The sequence below is a fragment of the Camarhynchus parvulus genome, chromosome 3 (genome assembly GCF_901933205.1).
Source record: "Camarhynchus parvulus chromosome 3, STF_HiC, whole genome shotgun sequence".
Taxonomy (NCBI): domain Eukaryota; kingdom Metazoa; phylum Chordata; class Aves; order Passeriformes; family Thraupidae; genus Camarhynchus; species Camarhynchus parvulus.
Genome location: NC_044573.1, coordinates 11,182,555 through 11,206,489, shown reverse-complemented (window position 1 = coordinate 11,206,489; position 23,935 = coordinate 11,182,555). Strand labels below are relative to the sequence as shown.

General features: G+C 41.9%; 1 protein-coding gene across 36 annotated transcripts in view; it reads right to left on the bottom strand.

Moving 5' to 3' along the window:
* NRXN1 (neurexin 1) overlaps positions 1–23,935 on the bottom strand; it is a 675,546-nt gene that overhangs the window by 268,218 nt on the left and 383,393 nt on the right. For 2 of the 36 annotated variants that reach the window (XM_030946761.1, XM_030946762.1), the window contains exon 1: positions 3,028–4,833. The exons of 32 other annotated variants lie outside the window; for them this stretch is intronic. In XM_030946761.1, the coding sequence (XP_030802621.1) occupies positions 3,028–3,268 (241 nt within the window). In that variant the 5' untranslated portion in view covers positions 3,269–4,833. Of the gene's footprint in view, positions 1–3,027; positions 4,834–23,935 lie in introns of those variants that run through there. 2 more of the 36 variants (XM_030946760.1, XM_030946759.1) reach the window with 2 other exon arrangements.

Below are 23,935 nucleotides of genomic sequence, written 5' to 3'. Positions count from 1 at the left end.
GTCTTTCTTTTACTTCTCAGGGCTTCTTTTTACATTATTGATGTCATGATCCACAGACTAATTTTCTTATTCCTGTGGTTAAACTTTCAAATCTTTCGCCCATCTTTCACCTGAGTTTAGTGAGAGTCAGAAAGCAAAATCGAAAAATCATTTGGTCAGGCTTGAAAGATGCTTAATTTTGACTTTTAGTGTATTAAAAGACTGTGTGCTGAACTCCTTTCTGTCTAATATGGTGAGCTAATTGCTTGGTTGGGATTCTGTTTATGTCTCCATGAGGCACAATACTGTCCACTAAAACCACATGAGCTCACACTACGAAGCAAAATCCCAGCAAAATTACCTGATGAGAATGTTAGCAGCAAGACTGTGGTTTGGTTTTTTTAAAGAAATGGAAGAAATTCAACCATGCTGGGCTTTTGGCTTTGCTTATACCACTAGCTGAAATTGTGTTGGCTCAAGGAAAACTGAAAGATAAAAGAATTAAACCCAAGAGGGTGGGGGTGTCAGGGGTAGCCAGGGCCAGGGGTAAAGGGGAAGGGTGTGGATGTCTGAGGACTGTGGTGACGTTTATTGAGTTCCTGAACAAAGTGATCTTTCCTCCTTCCTTTCACACTTCTAATTCACCATATTAAAGAGCAATGCTTCCATTTGGGATCGACTAATTGACCTGTCCTAAAAGCTCTTTTCTACTTTTAGCAAGTGTGATGCTACAAAAAGCTGACAAAGTAACAAAAAAAAAAGCTTCTATGAGCTCACCGTAAAAACTGCAATTTTTCATGTACGAATCGTACTGGACTAGAAGAAAATTCATTATTAATTCTGCAAAACTGAGCTAAGGTTGAGGGATACAAGCCTGAGAAGCAAATTCTCACCTGGCTAAGTCAGCAGGGGCAGGGGACACTGGAGAAGAGCAGGTAAGGAACAAGCACACACATTCACACACTCCCTCCTTCCTCCCCCAGTTCCCTCTGATGGATGCTCAGAGATGCAGTGCTGGGCTCCACAGGAACTGTGTCCAACACTGCTCAGCCTGAGACAGAAATGCTTCTGTCAGGCTTACAGAAGCAAATGAGAACACCTCTCTGAAGAATTAATAATGAAAAGAACCAAATGTTTTGGAATGCTGTCAGATAGCAGAATTTCTCACAAACATAGGAAAGCAAAGACACTTTGTGTTATCAAGTAAACATTCTGAAATGCCACCTTATGACAGAGAGCATCTCTCTTTCCATAAAATCAGCTACTTAACTTCTGGAGAGGCTCCTGGGCTTCCTATGAAGTCCTTAAGTGGCAGCTCCATCCCTTCATATTTCATTTTCTTTAACAAGACTTATTTCTTCTGAAAAACCAGCCTTTTTACACTTCACCCTTCGACTGGGTCCAAGGTTTTCAAAAACTGGCAAAAGGAGTGATTTTAAAATGCTTTCTAAGGAATCATGGCTGGTACCTCTACAATCATGTTTCTTTTCCCCTCATCCTTTTAGCCTTCCCTCAAATGAATAGCAAGCCCCTACATGATGTCCCCATATGGGCAGAAATTGAGAGAATAATAAGCATATAGACACATGTGTGCACACACATACATCTTTAGCTCTCCCTTGTAGCACATACATTACAGAACATGCAGCATTCTCAATCTTGCACTGCCTCAAGTGCACTACAGAGAAGAGTGCTGGCCTGAATTTCTCAATTGTTTTGCTTTTAATTAGACCAGTCATATAAGTTTTTAAAAAATAACAAAATGCTTAAGGAGAGGCATTTCTGTGCACTTTTCTAGCAGCTGTGTATCAATGGGTATTTAGCACACAGTGGGGATTTTCAGGTAAACAATGCTACTGCTTCCACCAATACCGGCATTGTTAATCACTGGAAAAAATCCAATAATTCCTAACTACCTCGTGCCTGCAACTAGGTCATCTTGCACAGAGAAGCAGAGGTTAGGTACAAGATCTGGTTCTTTGCAAAGCCTGCAAATGACATCGCATGGTCGTGCAAATGAAGCAAGGCAAGGCGAGAAAATGAAGAAGAATGAAGCTGTATAATCTAATCAGAAACCAACAAGGGGGTTTCGTTATCTTCTCTTCCTCCCTCGGAGACAAAGGGAGGCTTTAAATCCTTAAAACACAGTCTGATGTTGCTTTCTTTGACAGGCTTTTGGTCATATGTAATGCACACTTATTATGTATGTATTGATGTGCAGGCTCTCGCAAGTCTGCGTGCAAAAAGAAAGAGAACTGCACGGGGGCTGTCCAAAAGGCACTGAAGCAGCTTCCTGTCACTTCAGAAACTAACTACCGGAGCACTGTCGTTCTTAAGCAAAATGTATTTGCACTTGGAAAGAATTTCATCTCCGTCCCTCTGCTGCCCGCTACAGCGGGCATCGACTCCCTCCCTCAGTGTGTCAGCCCTTACCTCTCCCCCGATCCCCGGCATAATGAGCTGACCTTTGCTTTAGTTCATCGACTTTCCACCAAGGTAATGAACTGGAAGCAGCGCGATCATCACCAGCGGTTGGAGCAGCGCCCCGGCTCCCTCCCCGCCCCTCGCCCCTCGCCGGGGTCCCCGGGCGCCCTGCCCTGCCCCCGCCCTGGGGGCGGCTTGCCCTGCCCGTGTGTCCCCGCATCGGGGCAGGGAGGGGACGGGGAGTGGAGGGGGGGGGCGAGGCGGGGCGCTCCCAGCCGGGGGCCGCAGCTCCGGGCGCCTCCGGGCTGGGCTTTCCCCCGCTGCGGCGGGGCAGGGAGCGGCGGGGTGCGGGAAATCTCCGCTCCAGCGCCTGCCCCGCGCCCGCGGACCCCGCAGCGACCCCGCGGGGCGCACGGCACCGACACGCCGCCAGCCCCGGGGGATGCCCGGCGGCCCCGCCAGCATCCCCCGCCCCACCGGGAGCGGCGGGACGGGCCCGGACCCCGCAGCCCAGCCCTCCCTTCTCCCCCCGAGGCCGCCGCAGCCCCGGCAGACCGCGGGGTCTGACCTCTGCGGGGCGGCGCGCCCCCGACCGCGCAGGCACCGAGCGGCACCCGAACCCACCGTGTCCGCCTCGCAAGGAAGCCGGTGACCTGTAGATAGCGATAGGCACTGAATGATGTTTGCTGCTGCCGTGGAAATGGTGAATGTGGTGAGCGCCCAAACTGGAGGCGCCCCACGCCACCCCAAGGAGGCCGCTGAGAGTGAGCGGGACTATCCAGAGCAGGGCCAAGCGGCCGCCGGCGCTGCTGCTGCCGCTGCTGGCGGGTCCCGGCTCCGGGCTGCCCCTAAGGAGCCCCCCCATCCTCCGGTGCGCGGCGAGCCGGCCCGCGGCGTCCTCGGGAGGAGCGGCAGCCACAGCAACGGAGGCAAACTTTGGGCAGAGGCGCTCGCACACTCGCACACGGCGCTGGCTGCAGCTCACGGCACCAGGCGAGCCATCTCTTCCCTTTGGGAAAGCCTATGAGGATCCTTTTCTCCAGGTCTTCTTCTACCCAAAACAATCCGAGACATAGTCAGAGAATCCAGGCAGTTCAGAGCCTTCGCAAAGAGGTGGAAGCGGGCAAAAGCCCCGTGCCCAGACAATCGTTAGTTTCAGCTTTCCCGGGGCTGGTGCTCATTAACAATACTCCACAGTTGCAAGGGCTACGAGAACGCCAAGCATTCCCCCATCCTCAGTAATCCACAGTGTAGCCAATCATGCCACATTTCTGCTAAGAAAGAGAAAAGGGGATGCCACTCCATCAGCCAGCGCTGGGAAAGCAGAGAAAAATCAAACTGCTGCTCTTCCCTCCATTCATCTCCAAACTGGTGAGCCCTCACCGAGCGAGCTCTCTCCGGGCGCGCACACACACTCACACTCGCGAACACACACTCACACACTCGCACACGCCGCCAGACAATAATCAGGCTGCTCCGGCAAGCTCAGTGGTCTGGCTATTGACAGTAATACCCGAGGATGTTTTCAGGGAGAATAGTGCACCCTTATGAAAGAAGCTGGGAAAGAAAAAAAAAAATAAAAAAAATAAAAATAAGCATGCTTGCGAGGAGCAGGGCTATGCAAATCTGCAGTCTCCGAACAGCAAATCGCTGAGGCTTGGATGCAATGCAGAGGACGAGCCTATGTTAAAGAGGGAGGCTGAGTTCAGCTCCCACACAGTCGCGCTGCCTCTCCTCAGCCTTTCGGGAGCCGCGCACTTCCAGAACGCGGCTCGGGCGGTGTGGAGGGGACACACACACACACACACTCTCTCTCACACGCCTCTCCTCCCCACCCGCGCCGCGGAGTCAGCAGCACGGCAGGAGCACTTCCCCTCCTCCGACAGTTCACAGGTACCAGTGTCTCGAAAACCCACTTTCATCTTAAAAAAGAACGATTTCGGGGTCTTTTAATTGGCCTAAACTTCGCCCATCAGATGTTTCCCTCCGTCTGTTCGGGCACGGGCTGTGATTATCCGGTCATTACGCACACGGCGCCGAACAAAGAGTTACCGGGATTTTCTCCGGCACCACTCAACTACCGCACCTCGGCCGCCCACCGCAGCCGCAAGCTGGGCTGGAAAAAAAAAAAATCCTTTCTGGGCTGAGCCCCCCTCGTTCCCCCGCAGCGGCAGGGCGGCGCCGGCAGCTCCCGCATCGCCGCCCGGCTGCGGGGCTCGCCCCACGCCTACCCCCAAAACAGGGCGGGGGGCTCCCCAAAGCACCGGCACCCTCGCACAGACACAACACAGAGCCGGGGGTGCCGTGTGAGCCGATGCCACGTTTAAAAGCCAAGGGTCGGTATGCTAAGGGCTAACCCATCGCCCCGCGGCGGGTCCTGCGCCCCCCGGAGCCGGGCGCGGAGGCGCAGCCCCTGCAGTACCGCACCTGGGCACAGCAGGGTGTGCAAGCCGCACGCTCCCGGCCCTCCTCTCCTCCTTCCCTCCTCTCCTCTCCTCCCTCCCCCGCTCCCAGCCTGCCGCGGATCTTGTGCCATGCCTTCAGCAGCATGAGATCATGGGTGCGGGTAGCGGATGCGTGAAAGCGAGAGGGCGAGCGGTGGGCGTGAGAATGGGGTGGTGGTTTTTTTGTTTTTGGTTTTTTGGTTTGTTTTTTTTTTTAATACATTTCGCGTTAATCTAAACGAAAACCGCTGCAGTTCGCCGAGGCGCTAATTCCCGCGGGTGAGGAGGGAAGTCACAACCTTTGCTCAGCCGCGTAGGCTGAAGAACGAGAAAGGCTTTTTCGCCCTGCTCAGCCCAGGGAGGATCGCTGCCCCCGGCCACAGAAACGCCCTTCGCCGCGAGGTCGTGCCGGGAGGCGACGAAAAGATCCCGAAGCCCTGGAGCAGCGCCGAGCAAAAGCGGCTGCTCCTGCCCTGCCCACCTGGACAAGTCACATCGCAGCCTCGCCACGGCCCAAAGTTTTGCCAAGACGCCGAGGTAAATTATAACAGAGCCTTAAGGCAGCGAGGAAAGCAGCACTGCCCGAGCCATTTCTGCACTCCGTGGAAAGGCAGGCACGCATCCCGAAGGAAGCCCGCACTCGCCTTGGCCACTCTGTGCCCCCCCCGGCTCGCCAGAGGGAAAGGCAGCTTAGGAGGAAGTCAGTTTTCCAACCTGTCTCCAAAAGCCTCCGTGTGAGAGAAGAAACATCAATTTTCCCAACTATCAGCTTTCAACTGTCATGCACTGTCACCTCCTAAAAAAATAAAAGACAATAATTTCTCTAAGTTTGGGAGTTAGGGAAAGAAGGAGAAAAAGATATGAAACCTTAAAGAAAAGTCAGCCTGGGTTCGACAGCTCTCATAAAATTAAACCTCCTGATGTATGTTTCCTGTTGATGCAAGTAATGTGTGTTAGAAACTTCATCCATAAATACCACAAGGTTTTCTATCAATCTGACTCAGGAAACAAAATATTTCAGTCACTGGAACCAGTTTTTCATTAAATTGTTCACATGTTGCTGCCGTTTTAGAAACAGGCAGTAGTTAACTTGACTGTTCTTAATGATTCTAGACATCCTACAGACGAGGAACTTAAAATTGTTATCACTCCTCTGAAATAGGAAGCCGGTATTGCCAACCATGTAACGATGCAGTTGGCAACACAATTGTGCTGATAAAATTTCAGCTGGCAAGTCCTGTCTAGACTAACTTTGCTTGGCTGTGCTGTTTTAAGGATTGTGCTACCTTGCAGCGGGAGTTTCCTTGTCAGCACCCAGGGAAGCATGGCTCCATTCCCACTGGGGCATTCCCCATTAGGTGTGTAACCTTGCTGAGAGAGGCTTTCCACAGGTCCCTTCCAGCCCGAGCACAGTTTGTTCAACTTTGGCTGAGGATCCACTTTGGGGTGGATTCAGAAGGACTTGGTGGGAGCACTCTGTGTTGTTGGAGATCTTTGTAGTTTGAGTACCTTAATCTAAATTATTGCTCCATCTGCCATCTACTGTGCCAGGGAGGCCTAAAGTGCTTAAAAAACAAGGACAAATGAATAAAATGTTTAGGTACTTCCAAGGTACTTCATTTAATATTTTACCGAAGATAAAAGGGGTTTTTTAGCGCTCTACTTTATTAAATATGTACTATTTATGCAGCACACATACACAACTGCCACTAAAGTTTCTAGTTTCAATTTGTGCCTGGAGACTACTTAGTGAAGTTTTTTTTTTCATCAGATAGATTATAATGGGTCATTTTTAGGTGCTAGGTTATGATATTAAACACTGCTTAGGGACCGTTACATTAATGGATTGTTTTGATGCTCTGCATCCAAACCAAGAGTTGAGTACACAAAGACCAAACCCTCACAAAACTATTTAGGCATCTAACTCTTAAGAGCACTATTCAAGTGTGAATGGGGTGACTGCCCTCTAAGTAGGCATCCCTTTCTGGATCTGGTAATGTGATCGGCACCTTGGGTGTAGCAACTCTAATTTTAACAACATTTGACATTTTTCTGGCTCTGCACTCTGAACCACAAACGAGAGAGGACTATCCAAGTTTCATGGGGGAGAAAGGTGATCTAATGCAGTGCAGGGGTGAGAAATGGGAGGGAATTAATTTGCAGAAAATATTAAAAGATTGAAAATTCAAAGAATACCAGGAAGGTGAAGAAGGAAGTGTGTGTGAAAGCAAGATGGAGACAGGAAGGCAAATAAAAGACATCCCAGTAAAATCCTCTCTTGCTCAATTTTTTTTTGTGTTTTCAGCAAGCTAATATAACTTCTTTCCAATTTGAAGCAAATCCAGATAGTCAGACACTTATACTTTTTGCATGTTTTGATTTAAAGAAGGTTGTAAGTGAGTGTCGGTCTCTTTCCTCAAGTAAAGAGTGATAGAACAAGAAGAAATGGCCTCAAGTCATGACAGGGAAAATTTAGATTGGATATCTGGAAAAACTTCTGCAAGTCTTGTCAAGCACTGGAACAGGCTGCCCAAGGGGAACAGGCTGCCCAGGGAAATGGTGAATTAATCATTCCTGGAAGTATTTAAAAGACCTGTAGAGATTTGGGTTAGACATTGGGAAGAAATTTGTTATTCTGAGGGTGGTGAGGCGCTGGAACAGTTTGTCCAGAGAAGCTGTGGCTGCCCCATTCCTGGAAGTGTCCAAGGTCAGGCTGGATGGAGCTCTAAGCAACGTGGTCAAGAGGAAGGTATCCATGTCCATGGCCAGGGGGCTGGAATGAGATCATAATTAAGGTCCCTTTCAACCCAAACCATTCCAGGTTTCTATGTGGCCCTTAGGGACATGATTCAGTGGCCTTGACAGTGCTAGGTTAACAGGGATCTTAGAGGACTCTTCTAACCTAAATGGTCCCATGATTCTGTGACTCTGTTTAAGAAGTTTAATTGGGTCTTTTGGCAGTTGGAGTTAGGCTTTCTAATAACAAGTAAGCTAAAAGCTTCTGCAAGTAAAAGTAAAAATGAAGGTAAGCAGCATTTCTTATTTAAAATGCTTGCCCTGCTGACATAAGAGTATAAATTTCTGTTAGCTGAGGACTAACTGAAGTTGAAATAACCTGGTTTTAATCCCCAAGGACATAGAATTGTACTTCCAACACAATCAACATGCTGCTATCAGTCTGCGAAGGTTCACTCAAAGAATGAAGAAGTGGTACAAAAGAAGACAATAAACAAGAGTTTGTGTAAACAAATAAATGTTCCACTGCAGAAACATAGTAAACAAAACATGAGAATGAACTCTAGTGTTCACAAGGTAGTTTTTAGTATCTCCAGAATTTATCTCAGTGAAGTTAGTCCCATTTAACACTTACCCTGTGCAGGTCACATTATGACTTTTAATCAAGGTATTTGTATCAAATGAACTCTGTTAATACCAGTAGGCTTCTAAATTTTTTGAGCAAGAATATCCTTATTGTAAGAACACATCTTTCCCTGATTTGTTCTGCCGTCGTTATGCTATAAACATCAAATGCCCCTAAAGAAAATTTATACAAACAAAAAAAGTACTCCCATGAGTATAGGTTACATTACTTCCTCAAATTAAACCAGATACTTCTTGCTGGTATTATGACCATATCTCTCTGCAACAGTACAGATAGATCAGCTAAGATGGACAACTTCAGCAACACCAGCAAAACTGAAGTTCAGACCATGCCTTAGGCCAGCAGAAGTTGTCAGTAAAATTCAGAGTTTCTTTTGGTTAAGTGCCACCTTATGCAATCAGGCTTCCCTGGCCATCTCCAGTTAATCCTGCATTTAGTGTTGTAACATCCACTCTTAAATTCCTGAAGCTCAGCTGCTATTCAACAAAATAATAAAGAAACAAACAAACAAACCACCCCAAAACACCTCCACAAATCTGTGTATTACAGGAATACTATACAATTACCTATACCAATATTTTATGTTACAGGTTTTCCCCACTGCTAGGCTTGGACCCTCCCTTAATTTGAAAGCACGTGGACATTCTGTGATTACAGTTAAACAGACCAGACTTTCTGTTTATCCAGCCCGCAGACAGAGGCTTAGAGAAGAAAACAGTCAAGCTAATGTTTCCTCTTTCCACTATAAACACTGCTGAATTTAATGACCTATACCCTGTATCTCCCAGTACTTTTACTGATGTCTGATAACAGTGGAGGTGGTAACTTTCCTCTTTTAAACAGCAGAGAATGTTCCTTTCAAAAGCCAGTTAATTGCAAGATGCTGAATCAAGTCCTGTCATTCATGTCCAGTTTGTGTCCTAACCCTACATAACCCAGGGCTGAAACTGTTTATTCTATGCCAGTAAACTTTATCATATGAACTACTTGAAGACTTAGAAGGTAAAAAATATGATCCTAAGGGAATGAATGGAGTATTTGTGCAGCCACAAAATGCAAAGAAATTCAAAATTTTGGTAATCATGTGAGAAAGGAGAGCTTACAAAGAAAATACTTAGGCTGCTTTCTCTGTAGTGTAGCTATTCTCTCTCTGTGCATAGTTCAAAACAAATCCTGGTGCAGTTAATAAGTCTCTCTGTCCATCCAGATAGGCTTAAATCTTCATAATAAATGTTTCTTGACACTGTGTGTATAAAGTAATCTCTTTCTTGCTATTCCTTGCTGTCAAAATCAAGCTGATTTTCATTTTGTTTCATTTCATTGAAGACATGCACATAAGCCAGATCTTTTCAATTTAGAGAAGAAGGGGCTTGTGGAGAACATTTTCCTGGGGAAATTTGACAGGGCAATTTTGACTGTGCAGAGAAGGTCCCTCTTTGTCTGAAATAGCCCTGGTTGGTCCTTTGAGCTGGCTTGAGGAGGATGGCTAAGAATCCACTGGGGGTTGGCTTTTGCTGGCTCCCAGTGCTGTGATGCCACTTAATGTCATATTTTCTTTTTTTATTTTTTAATTCTTTTTTTTTTAGTTTAATGTGGTGGAAAGATTTCTGGCACTTTGTGTAGCTTCCCCCTTTGGCTCCAATCTAAAGCCACAGGAAATAAGGGCAAATCCACCTGTATGTGGCATTTAGGAGATTTGTAGTCCTGTAGCAAACGGCCTCTAGCCATGTTCTCTCTGGGCTACCACAGGAGTGGTTAATTCCATGGGCAATTAGGCTGCTGCTGCAGAACCTGCAGAAGTCTCTCTGACTTCTCCCAGTGCTGCTGCAGGAATTGGCACTGCATTGCCACAGAAAAGAGACATCCCTAGTACAGCTTGAATGCTACTGATTTGAACTCCTCAGCAAATACTTCAGCTAGGGACAGAAAGCAAGCCACCACAAAAATAGCTTGTAAATTAGTCATCAAAAAGTTTGATGACAAATGCCAATAACAGAACCCAGTATTCTGCTCTTTTGTATCCAGTACAAGCATATGCAAAACCTATTTGTTGATAAAGACCTCCAGAAATAGGAAAAGTGTGTGTATTACAGAGTTGTTTGCAGCTATACTGTTTACCATGCACAATAACTGAGATATTAAAGCCATGTCAAGGAAAGCTCAGAATAGACCTAGTGCAACATCCACAAAATGAGGAGATTGAGTTTAAAGATTTTGCAAGGCAAAGTTAATTTTTTAATTTTTTTTTTTGTAGGAAGTCCACTGGTAGCCAAGAGAGCCTTAAATGGTATTTGTGAAGTACCTAAAGTCAGGACTGCATTTCTAAGCAGGGTTTCCTGACAGGATTTCTAAGATATCCCTCCTTATGACTCATGATCATCACACAACACCCCTCACTTTTCTGGCCTGGGTCGAGAAGAGGATGTACAGTGAAGTTCCACCTCCTGCCTTCCTTGAACACGTTAGTCCTGCTTCAGTCTTGGCAAGGAAAGGGATGAGATGCAGCCATCTACTCTTTGTCCAGTGCAATACATTGCTTTAGACTCCAGACAGCAGTAGTGCTACAAGTCATCTGCAGAAAGAACTGAATTTACAAAGCAGAGTTTCAAGAAAACGACACTAACTTTTGGCAGTCATAACTTGAAAATGTCCAAATACTTATTTAGCTTTAAGCTTCTTTCTTTCTTTCTTTTTTTTTCCTCCCCAGAAAAAGTGTCACTGTTGTGCAGAACACATTTGTAACGTCAAGCAAATTTCCTATATCTGAGTTATGAACCTCTGAACATACAGGTTTAAAATGAAAATGCTGACATGATCTTAAATGTAGTGGCACAAATAGTGCCACTACAATAATCCTTGTAATCTAATATATTAGCCCTAGGGGGATGGAGACTGAATTGCTGGTCTCAGACAGCCTTTCTGAGGCTCAGCTCAAATTGCACAATTATTCTACATCCTTCAAGTTCTTTAAAATACATTTCAGATGCAGTATTGTACATTCCAAAATATTTGTTCTTCAGAGATTGATTTGACTTCTTTTCCTACTTTAAAGAGATATATGACCTCGGAGGCATGTGAAAAATCATTAATCAAGTTTAGACTGTGTAACACCCTTTTGTATGTGAAAGACTTACTTTTTTTCTAGATTCCCTCAGTTATGTTGCCAAGGTGATTCCCCCAGAGAGCCATGTGTTTATCTTGACAGGTGTTAGTGAGATCTGGGGAATCTCAATGGAATTGTTACTGGTTGCTTTGAGGTACAGTAGAAAACATTAAGCCTGCAAACTAATGAACTTACCTTATTACATTCTAAATAAAATAAACCACAGAGTAAGTTGGATTAATCTACTAATGCCTTTCTAATGAAGCTTTTATTGGACATATGGTATGGTCTTGCTAATTTCCTCATATAGCTAGCACAAGCTAAAACTCAAAATGAAAGGTACATGTGCCTCTCCTGTGAGATACCAGTCTCAGAAACTTGCCATCACAGTTCAGAATACTGCTTTACTGGCATAACCTCTGATTATGGTTTGCAAGACTAAATGGGTTCAAAAAGCAAGAAAGTAATCAGATTAAAAAAGGAAACAAGAGACACCACTGATAGGAAAAGAGAAAATACAACTTCTATTGCTGTTCCTAGGGGAAAATTTAAAACCACTGCTGGTAACTTACAATTACTCTAAAATCCATTCTGTGACCTGTCCCGACAATGTCAGGGAATCATTAATTAAGTACTGTAACTTCCAAAGCTGAATAATCATTCCTTAGTTACAGTCCATTTGTATTTTCCAGCACTGAGCTGTAACACACTGTATTTTTATAGTGCATATTAGAAGCAATAAAACAATAGGTGCTTTTAACAAAAAAGAATGAGTCTTAAGCAAGGTGAAACAAAATACCAGCATTTTGTTTCAGCCAGCTATGCCTTTTCCTTCTAATTGCCATTTTCTTTCTCTCTGTATATGTACAAGATCAGAACACAAGAAAAAAAACATTCCTTAGCAACATTCATCTTCTGGGAGCATGCTGCTGAATTTAGGTATAAAACCATAACAGCATCTCAAAGAATAGCAATAGCTCATATACTTCAGCTTTGAAATACAACTTCAAATCCTTAATCTCCTCTTTTCAGATTTCCACATAAAGTTTTATTCTGCTTGCATATTTGCAAGTGCCCATTCGAGACAAAAACATCTTTTCTTATCCAGGCCCTCCCCTCCCTGTATTTACTTCAACAACAAATTAGCAGCCAAATTTTTTTTAAAATTTTTTTTGTTGTGGAGGATAAGAAAAGCGATACGGCGAAAACAGAGTGAGAACAGTTTTTCTTTCCTTCAGCATCAGCAGCCAGAAACAGTATGAAAGCAATGGATCATGAAGAAAAGCAATTTCCTACTTCAGGGATTAAGCAATACTCTCTTTTGTAATGTTAAATGAAAGTTTTAGTTATTTTTTTTCCAAGTAATGCTGATTTTTTTTTCCCCCCAATGTAAATAAATACACACTGGAGAAGCTCCAATAGTCACAAACACATCACTTTCTAGCCAATCAATAACACTGATAAAACCCTTTGTGCTGTGCTTCTTTCAGCAGGCTTATTGATAGGGCAAGAAAAATTAAGCTACTACAGAAGCCAAAGGTAATTAACTTAAGGAGAGAGAAAATCTGATGATATATATATTCTGTTCTTTTCTTAAGGACAAATACAGGGGATTCATATTTAGGAAATAGGCTTTTGGGGAAGCACTCAAGTAGGGAGAGCTATCTGCATTTTACTGGCACACTTCTCATCCAGTGACAATGCAATATGAATTACCTGTTGTGATGATTGATGGTTTGACCCTCCCCTAAAACACAATCCTACAATCCTCTTTGGTATTATGGAAAGCATGGAACTTCTACACCTGCCTCTGCCGCAGTTTTGCAAAGTGTAACCTTGGACAAATCACTGCAAAGCATTTCCCATTTAATGGCTAACTGGTAAGCTGGGTCAACATTACCAGCCCCAAAGATAAAGGGTATTGGCATGGGAAAGGCTTGGTGGAATTACACCCTTCACACCAATACTGAAAGGTTTTTATCCCCCAGCACTATTAAACAGAACATTGCAGGATTAGGTCTTCTCCACCTACAAGATGTTGTCTATAAAGCTCTAACAAGAATATTCAGTGTAACTTTAAAGCCAATTGTCTGTTTAAAGCACTTTGAGATTGCTTCCTGATGAATGCCACTGTTTGTAATAATTGTGGAAGCGTGGGCCTCCCTCAATTTTTATACATAGATAGATGGGAATCCTGTAAATATTTGATCAACTTTGCTTAAAGGGACAATTCGTATGGGAAAACATTACCATTGTAAAGAAACTTTGTTGGCCAAGCTCCATATATTAGCATATATGCAAATAATGGGTGCAAATATCAAGAGATTGGAAACAGAAAATAATTTTATTCATACCTGTGTTTTAGTTTTAATGAATTACATTAAAGAAATTCCTAGCTAAAACAAAGTGCCTGCTATATAATTAAAATGAAGAGTCACAACCGGCTTATCTTTAAAAGCAGGTTGTAACAGGAAAGAAAATCCAGGACTTCTCAGCTGCAATTTTGTGGCTCTATCAAAACTTGCCTAATTTTACCTATTTATTTCAGTGCATAATAAAAGATGTACTCAGAGAAAAAAATGTGCAATGCATACATATTTTTAAAGGCTTAGAAAGCTAGCAGCTTTCTTTTAACACCCTTGGATCTAATTTTGTTTCTAACAAGTAAAACGAGAAGAATGGGGCCCTAAAAGGGATTATGGTCTGCAACCTGCTCTTTGAAACTTTGCAAATGCTAAAGCTGTCACAAATTTGAATAGAAAAGATGGGTGGTCTGCTGACCATCTTTGGCCACAGAGTTGAGCATTGCTGCCCAGAAAAAGCTTATGGGTTTTGTCAGGAAGGTTTCAGAAACCACTGTATTGAACCACCAGCCTATAATAGCTCTTCCACATTTCACAGGATGTCAGTTCCTGGAGCTGTTTTTCCTTTGATGCACACAAAGTACTGCCAGTAATTTCAATCAGAATTATGCCATGCACTGGAGGAAGACAATCACATAATATGAATTATCACATTTTTTCCATATCCTTGCCTCTCACAGAATTGCTGGTTTGTCAGAGGAGTTGGTACAGTATATGCTACTGATCTGTGGCTGCTTTGTTTAAAAAAAGCTTAGTACTGATGTAGTCCTTCTCACCCAGATATATCAAAGCACTTTATAAAGCAGCAAAAGGAGTGGAACCAGGAAGAGACTTACAGTGAAACCCTTTTTTTGTCTTTTCATTTGGTAACATGAAGTGCTCTCAAATTATTTGTAGTGAAAAATAAAGGGAACATAAGAAAATTAAAGAATCACATTGTAAAAAGTGGCTTAATTTTTAAAATTATGTTCCCTTTCATAATTTTTGTGGTCTTAATTTAAAAAAAGGTAAATGCCTTTTCTTTGTTGCTATTTTTCAGTTGGGATTGAACAAATCTTCTTTCAAATACTTTTTTTCTGAGAGACCTCTAAAGCTAAGATTAGTTAATTTTTATAACTCCAAATCAGGGCACTTCCCTCAATAAAACTCCTACTCTTGATGCACTTGAATTGCACGGGACAACGAGCAACAATCCTTAGGCTAAGAGTGAAAGTCTACACCAAAATTACAGTCACACAGAGGCTTATGAATTGCAGAATTCACAGAATGACCAGGTTGGAAGAGACCTTAAAGATCATCAAGTCCAGCCCATGCCCTAACACCTCAACTAAACCATGGCACCCAGTGCCACATCCAGTCTGTTTTTAAACCCATCCAGGGATGGTGACTCCACCACCTCCCCGGGCAGGCCATTCCAGTACTTTATCACCCTTTCTGTAAAAAACTTTTTCCTAATATTGAAATTATATTTCCCTTAATGCAGCTTGAGACTGTGACCTCTGGCTCTGTTAGTTGCTGCCTGGAGAAATAGACAAACCTCCCCTGACCACAACTGCCCTCCTGGAAGTTGTAGGAGAATGACAAGGTCACCCCTGAGTCTCCTTTTCTCCAGGCTGAACACCCCCAGCTCCCTCAGCCATTCCTCACAGGGTTTGTGTTCCCAGCCCCCTCTCCAGCCTCGTTGCCTCCTCTGGACGCACTCCAGCATCTCAATGTCCTTCCCAAACTGAAGGCCCAGAACTGGACACAGCACTCAAGGTGCGGCCTCACCAGTGCTGAGTACAGGGGAAGAATGACCTCCCTGCTCCTGCTGGTCACAGTACTCCTGATCCAGGCCAGGATAGCCCGTATGGCCACCAGGGCACACTGCTGGCTCATGTTCAGCCGGCTGTGCATCAGTACCCCCAGGTCCCTTTCTGCCTGGGCACTGTCCAGCCACGTCATCCCCAGCCTGTAACATTGCAGAGGGTTATTGTGGCCAAAATGCAGGACTCAGCACTTGCTTGGACTTATTAAACTTCATCCTTCCTCATTAGAGCCCATGGAAGAACAATGCTCATGTTGCATCACGCTTTTGAGCTCCCAAATATACACGGTGGGCAAAACCCACAGAGTGAGGGTTGAAGGACAGCTTGTTCCAGCAAACATCCCACTGACCTGAATGGAATTTACCCAAGTCAAAGACCTGGGCTCTGCCTTATTCTTGAATTGTTCCAGCAAAATCAATATGAGCTATAAATTATTAGAAGCCATTTTTAATTCTCACCTACTTTGCACTAATGATCAATTTATCATTAATGCAGAAAGAGATTTAAAGCAATGTCTATGCCATTAAAATAAATATCCATTAGCTATAGAGGATATCCCACAAGTGCATTTGCTTCTTGTGGAATTCTTCCAGAACACTGGATCTATATACAGTATAATATAATGATATTTAACTGGTAATGAGCTATTGAATTGCACAGGGGGAAATAGCTTACAACCTTAAAAACTTCTAAAGTTACTTCTCTAGTCAAGATGGGCTTCAATTATACAACTCGGTGTATGAAAAAGTTTTTTTGTCTATAAAATACATCTCTTAGTTTGCATTTCTTTCATTTTTTTCATCAAAAGAGATTTATAATGTGCAAGCAATACAGTAAAGGCTTCCTTCTACTAAAGAAGCTCAGAAATACGCAGATTCACAAGATTAGTTTTCCAGAAGGAAAATTCTAATTATGCATTTGAGGAAGTTTGCTTATTCCTTTCCAGTACAGTTTGCAATGTAAATGTTGTAAATGTGACTAGCAGCAGGGAATTCCTGTGTCATTACTCAGTACAGACCCAGGTGGTAAACCACAGTTAAGTTTTTGTTAATTTATTTAGACTCCCTAATTTAATTTCTCTGTATGAAAAGGACAAACTGATGTACCACTGAGGTTTTTGGTCGCAGTGCTGAGATCAGCAGGTTATTTCATCAATCTTGAGCTACAGACACATAAACCTCACTAGGAAGTTTCCTGACCTGGGTGACTATGAAAGCAAGGAGCGAGAAAACCCAGAGCATTAACACAAGCCCAGCCATTAATCTGCAATGCATATTTCTCTCCTGACAGAAAAGATGATCAGATTTCCCGTTGTTGGTGAAGGGGATGACTCGACTCTGAAATGCTGATCACTGATCTCCTGTGGCAAATTTCTTTTTCCATGTATCTTTTCAGCTAATTAATCTCCAGTAAACCTTTATCAAATTTGTCTAATAGATGTGTGGCCAGGTGAAATGCTTGGCACTTCTTTTCCCTTTGGTAGCCTGGCTTTAGTGTGAGCCTCCGTGCTTGAACGTGGCTCAGGGTGACACCATGAGTCGACATCTGCTCACAGCATATTGGTGTGCACAAACACAAGCACAGCCTGCAAAAATGTGAGAGCAATTCTCCCCTTCAGCTCAGCATTAACAAACCCTCAGCAGGAATACAGGTACAAATTTGGGCATCACAGCCCAGGAAGACACGAGCCTACTGGGAAAAATGTGAGGAGAGCAACATGACCAGAGTCTAGGGAACAGGGGCTTCAATAAAGCTTGAAAGAATTAGGCTAGAAAGGAGACAACTGAGATTGAACATGATAATAGCTTTCAAATGCATGAAAGGCTGTTTCTAAAGAATAAGGAAATCACCTGTTCTCAATCACAGTGATGGACAGGACAGAAAGAAATGTGCTAAATTGCAGCAATTAAGATTCAGGGTAGATATTGTAAAAACCTTCTCAACAGTGAGGATAGTGGGGTGCTATAAAAGATCACCTAGAAGATGGTGGAGTCTTCATTTTTAGAATTACTTCCGAACATCACAGTCTTCTTGGAACTACTCAAATATAATTTATTACCCTTTCAGGACTGGGACAATGTCCTCCACTCCCTTTCATCTTTAAATTTCTACAAATAGCACTCCTGCATGCAATCATTTTTGTTGGAAATTGTTAAACTGCAGAAATAAAAATATTCTCCACTACTAGGCTCCCCTTGCCCATACTGGTACAGAAACAAGTCAGGAAATTTCTTATCCATACCCCTTTTTTTGCCCCATATGATGTTACTAGAGATGACAGGTCTATTTGTCTGTTTGATGCAGAAGACAACAATGAGAATAACCAACCTTATCTAGGTCAATAATAAGCAAATGAATGAGAAAGCAAATCTCACCACACCACAAATTCCTCTGCTAGATCACAAAACAAGAACAAATGAATTCAAGAAGAAGGAAATGCTTCAGGCACGAAGATTTTAGATGAGTAGAAAAGAAAAGAAGTTGCTACATCCAATTGGGTTTTGGAAGAATAGCCTGTGATATCTATATCTATCTATATCTATATCTATATCATATATATCTTTACCTATATGTGTGTGTTTGCCACCTTTTAATACTGACAAAAATTGTCATGATTAGATCTTTCAATAGTATTCATTGACTCAGTCTGTTCTCATGGGATTCAACTTCCAGTCATGCTGTTTAGCTTTGAAACTTGCCGTTTCAAGTAGTTTTAATTCTTTATGGAACTACCAAGTTTTAGTGGGCAGTGTTCTCCACCCCCCCTTGTAAGTGATTTTTACATCTCTGAGTGGTTCAGGGAGTTAGTTACTGTGGTGTCCTATTTGAAATTTCATGGAGCCATTTACATGTGCTAAATGAAGCAGCACCCAGTGCTCATCCAGATTTGGATAACTGTGCATGAATCTTTCAAAAGGGAACTAAAACATGATCAAAAAACTCACTTCAAAATATCAATTTAAAACTTGAATAAAATTTGCTTGCAGTAGTTGTGAGGTGGAGAACTGGAGTGTCAACACAGCAGAGGGTTAGGGTTATGATCTATTGCTACTGAGGATAGGAAATAATAGAAATTTCCAGTCCCTCCCCTAAGTTATGTCTCTGTAAATTTCCATGTTACATCCTTGACAGTCTCCTAGTATTTGTAATTTCTTCTTTTTCTCCCTGGTAATTTACACTGATGTGAAGAGTGAGAGAAATCTCCAGAGCAAGTTCCTTTCCTTAAAGCTCCCTTAGGAGAAGGAACTTTGCCTTTTTGCTGGTATGTAAAGTATCTCAAGATTTGTCCCTCATTTATTAAATTCATTAGAGATCATCATGGCTATTGAATTTCTTTTCAGCAGGATACTCTCTTGTCAGTAATTCCCTGTCCACTGTTCTTCAAAGAAACAGTTTTCTTTGATCCATATTATAACTGAATCTCCACAATTTGAAAATAAACCTGTTGTATCTCACTCCCCCCCTGCTGATGAGTGTATTTCCAGTCAAGACCATTCTCTCAGAATATACTTTTCAAGGTTGTGAGTCCTTTCTCACACCTTTTGCATTACCTTCCTGCTTCATAACACTTTTCTGCAATAATCTGGATACAGATTTTAAAACAATTAATTGAGGCTTCTATTCCAGATACTTCAACAGGACAATACATCTGGAAAATATAAAGCATCTAAATAATGCAAGAATTGTGAAAAAAAAATGGAGAACAGTTAGATAACAATAAACCTCATTATTATCTAACCAAATTCACAGCTGCAATGTCATACCCATCAAATTCAAGAATCAGCATCACTAGAGGAATGTGAAAAACCTATCCAATAGGAGGCCATCAGAAGATCCAAGGAATATGGAAGGAGCATTGAAAAGGTGTGCAGAATGTAGAACAAGAGAAAGAGAAGTAGCAGAAGATCTCGAAACAGAAGTCCAGAGTATATTAGAAAATTGAAGCTAGGAATGTTTTACTTTCCAGACTCTGATTTTAACAAAGGATCCAAGCAACTGCAGAATACACAACAGCAAAATCTTGGTGATTCACAATTATTTCTTCCCCTATATACTTATGAAATAGATGTTTAAATTTAGTGCTGCTCTTCTTGAAAAGGAAAGTAGAGCTTTTTCCGTCATATTTCAGAAAAGCTCCAGGACTGAAATGGAATACATTTCAAATGGAAAGATCAAAGTTACTGTGTTTCATCCCAGAACGCACAAATTTAAAGAAAGAAATTATTTTTTTTTCCAAAAGTGTTTTGATCCTGATTACTTATACATAGGGAAGTTGAATTTTTGCCAAGTTGCATGAAAAACTATGCAGTTTCATTGATTCATAACTGTCCAATTATATACAATCTTTGCTTACTGCTCCTGAGCAAGGACAATTTTCATGTCATTATTTTCCTTCTGGTTTTCAGCAAGCCAAGCATCACTTGTTTCAACAGAACATCATTACGGGTTGCTTTTCTCTCCAAATACATTTTCCAGTGGATCAGGTTAGGAAAAAAAAAAAAAAAAGAAAGAAAAAAAATAAAGATAACACAAAACCAAACTGAAAGAAAACAAACCCTTTAAAAATGACAACAAAACCACTGTCACAGCAGTACAGCTGGGATACAAGCTTCTCTGCCTCTCTGAGAATTCCTCCAGCCTGCATGGGGAATATTGACTGCTGGGCAGATCACCATAGCTATAAAAGAGAGCATGGGGGTAATGAAATGAGGAGGATAAAGAGTGGGAGTGGGGTATGTGTGTACACTTGTTCGCCTGCATGTGTGAGAGAGAACAAAGAAAAAGCTCTATGTTTGGGTTTATGTATCCTTTGCAACATTTCAGAGGTTAGCAATAGTCCCCAAGAAAGCTTCTGCTCATATCCTTTCCTGATTAAGGCAATTAATATTGAAGTAATCTCATATTCATGAGTAATTTTCTAAATAAAAAAAGTCAGACATTTTTAGAAGGACTTTAGCCAAACAATCATGGACTACTTAGGATGGGCCAGATCCCGTTTACTAAACAAATACTTTGTTAAAGCCTTCTGAGATATCTGTAACACATTTTAATCATCCAGACCCACTACCACAAAATTAACACAGTGAAATTATGTTTTTAGAACAGTCCACTAGGTATGAACTTTTTTTTTTTACTTTTTTATTTTTTAATTTAGAGTGGTTTACATTTAACAAAGTTGCTAGCAGGTTAAAACTGTTGATATGACCTATAACTGAGTCCATATGTTCCTCCTCTCCACCCTCTCCTTTTTAAGGTTTTGTAAGCTTTGATTTCAGGAACCTTTCACTTATTCATTTACAGCAACACGAAGCAGTATAACCAACACAATTATTGCATATACTGATGCAATTGCATAATCCTCCATGGAGAATTATATGTATGCTCTGAATGACAGCTATAACTCTGAAAATGTATTAGGGTGAAATGCTGATGGAACAGACAAGCATCCTCTGGTCTCAGTTCAAACAACAGGAAAGCATTCTGCTTTTCACTTGGAAAGGAAAAACCAACCCAATGATTTCACAAGTTTAGAAATCATAGCAAACCCATTCAGGGATTATAGCCTTAAATTTATATTTGAATATATAGCCACTCCACAAGTCTGGGGATTACAAATTGCGCTAAGAAACATTCTACTAAATGCATGTGATATTTTATTATCATGAGACAATCTGACTATAAATGGCTGTAGACTATTAAGGAGTTGGAGTGTAGTGAAAAATGTGGTCACAATCACAGATTAACTAACTGTTGTTTTTTTGTTCTGCAAGGCTCCTGTTACTGAATTCATCAGTGTTATTCCATTAGCAAAGCAGTGTTCTCCTCTGCTGCCACATGAAACACAAAGGATTGTGAATAAGCTCTGAAGGATCACACAGGGAACAACATAATGCTCCAGTTCTGTTTTCCATCACCACCACAGGATAGCAGACTGTGCATGCAAGAGACCTGATGGAGCCATGCCAGCCACTAAAGAGGGAGGAACAAGAAACTCTGCAGCACTTCTCAGCTGGGTTTGGGTGGAAGAGATATTGGTGGTGATGCTTTTCAGTGCTTTGCAGAATGTTTGGGCAGAGGAGATTCAGGCTAGAGTCACCATTTCAAGCCCAGTATGTCCAATCTATCCTTTAAGAATATCTGTATTCAACAATTATATTCCTAATTCATTCCATTAGGCTATTTTCACCCAAGCTTTCTTAAGATATTACTGAAAAATTAGGAGCTTTCATTTTTAAGTAAGATGTGCTTATTTGCCATACAGCCCTTCTGCCTTTCTTGCATGTGCTCCCATTCTAATTCTTACACAGAGACAGTGACACCAGTGCTGATGATAATGACACTGGCAAACATGCATGCAGAATTAAGTTAGAATGTGCTAGAATTAGTAGCAGCATCTTGGTTATTCGTCTCCAAAGGAAGGAGAGAATAATTTCCCTCCCCTCTCCCCAGTTAGCTTTCTTTTTTCTACTGTAAATAAATGCAGAATATATATAGCTAATAAAAGCAAAAGTGAAAGTGAGGTTCACCTGCAATTCAATTAGTGATGCTGAAGGCTAAAATGATATGAACAGCATGCACAAACAATAAACAATAGCTCTTTTAAAAGGGCATATGCTATTTCTAATGGCATTTTTCAAAGCAGCCCTGTTAATTTTTGTGGTATTTGAAAATAAATAAATGCAAATACTCAAGTAAATGCAAACTACTCAAAAATATTATGTATTCCAAAGAAGTTTTGAATTAAGGAATCAGTGAGTTTGTATTGTAAGATATTTTACCAAATATCATCTATGAACAATAAATATCAAACAAGCCAACAATAAATATTAAACCTTGGTGCTGAGGGACTTGTAATGCATATAGACAAAGAGGAAGACTAAGCAGTTAATAATTTCTTGTATCTGTGCTTGTTTTAAAAGGTAATATGAAAGTATTTCTCTTGGGTTCCATTCCCTCCAAGTGAGACACACAAACACACACAAATTTTAATGAGCCCCTTCAGGGAGCTGATACTGAATAACTCTGAAGAACCTGACACACAATAGATACAAAGGCAAGTGCTTAAAAAGCCAAAACAATGGGTCAAGTCTAATCTGTACCTGTGTGAATCAGGGTTTCAAGATTGAGAGTGATTTGATTTAGAGCAACAATGGAAGCCCAATCACTGGTGTTGAAAGGAAGCTATCCAGGAGGATACTTTTATCTGTCTATGGTACCAGATAACAGGAACTGGAGTGGCACAGTTTGACTCAGTCTGCAGTCAGAGAGGTGAAATTCGAGGCATCCTTTTATCTGCCCACCAACCTGAAATAACCTTGAGAGGAATTCCTTGGGAAAAGGTGATGGCTGCTATAGCCACCTCCTTTCACACTTTCTCCACAAACCCATGCAGGTGTTTATAAGTCCTGGCTGGACTGTGTAAATTCCCTCCAATCAGGCCAACTCTGAGTATCCTGACTACCTGTTGGAAAAAATGTCATGAAATGTCTCTGAGCATAAGTACCCACCTTTGAAGCACCACTTCCCTCTGCAGCTATATGGAATTTAGGCCTATTCTCTGTTGCTGCAAATAGAACTGAACAAATAATTGACTCGCTGGCTCTTTTCCAAAGCCAAAACAAATAGTTGTTGAGGTTTCTTTAAACTCTTTCTTTCCTAGTGAAATGAAAACACTTATTATTTTATGATTTTAGATTTTGTTGTACTTTAAAGCTTTCAAAAAACCTCTGTTTTAGAAAGAAGCTTTTTAAAAGCTATGATTTAAAAAATGAATATTGCATTATTTTAGCTGATGTGATTTAAACACATCTACACAAACCAGTGAATTTTTTTCACCTGGGAGGAACTCTAACCCCTCTCTCCACCTGACGGGCTTTCCAGAGTTTGTAAGCACTAGGTGTAAATTCTGGAGTTCACATGGCCAACTGGAGCTCCGCAGAATAGGTTGGACCTTTGGTGGTTCAGATTTATTTGTGAACATTTGTTCCTTTATTGTCTTTGATGATATAACCAGCCACACTAATTTTGGATATAATTGTAGGTAAGCATGGTGTTTGACCATCTGTTGCAGTGTCTACAAAAAGATTTGTACTTGTACAATACATTTAAACTCTGATAAAGTTGAACAACTAAGAACATGCCTGGAAAGGAATTTTTTTTGAATTCAAAACTTTACTCATATAAACAGACCCACTATTTTGAAAGTGGTTTGCATGTAACATGCTGCACATTTTGTGATTGTTGCACAGTATGTGTGATATTCCAGTGTATGTGATATTGCTCTCCTCCTCTCTCCCTGCTTTATATGCTCACATCTAATTTTGTGACTTTTACTCTTTTGGCTTAGATATATCCTGCTGATGTTTTTGAATATATATCACAATGCAAAACAATGGCGACCAAAATTTCAGAATAAAGAACTGCATAACTAG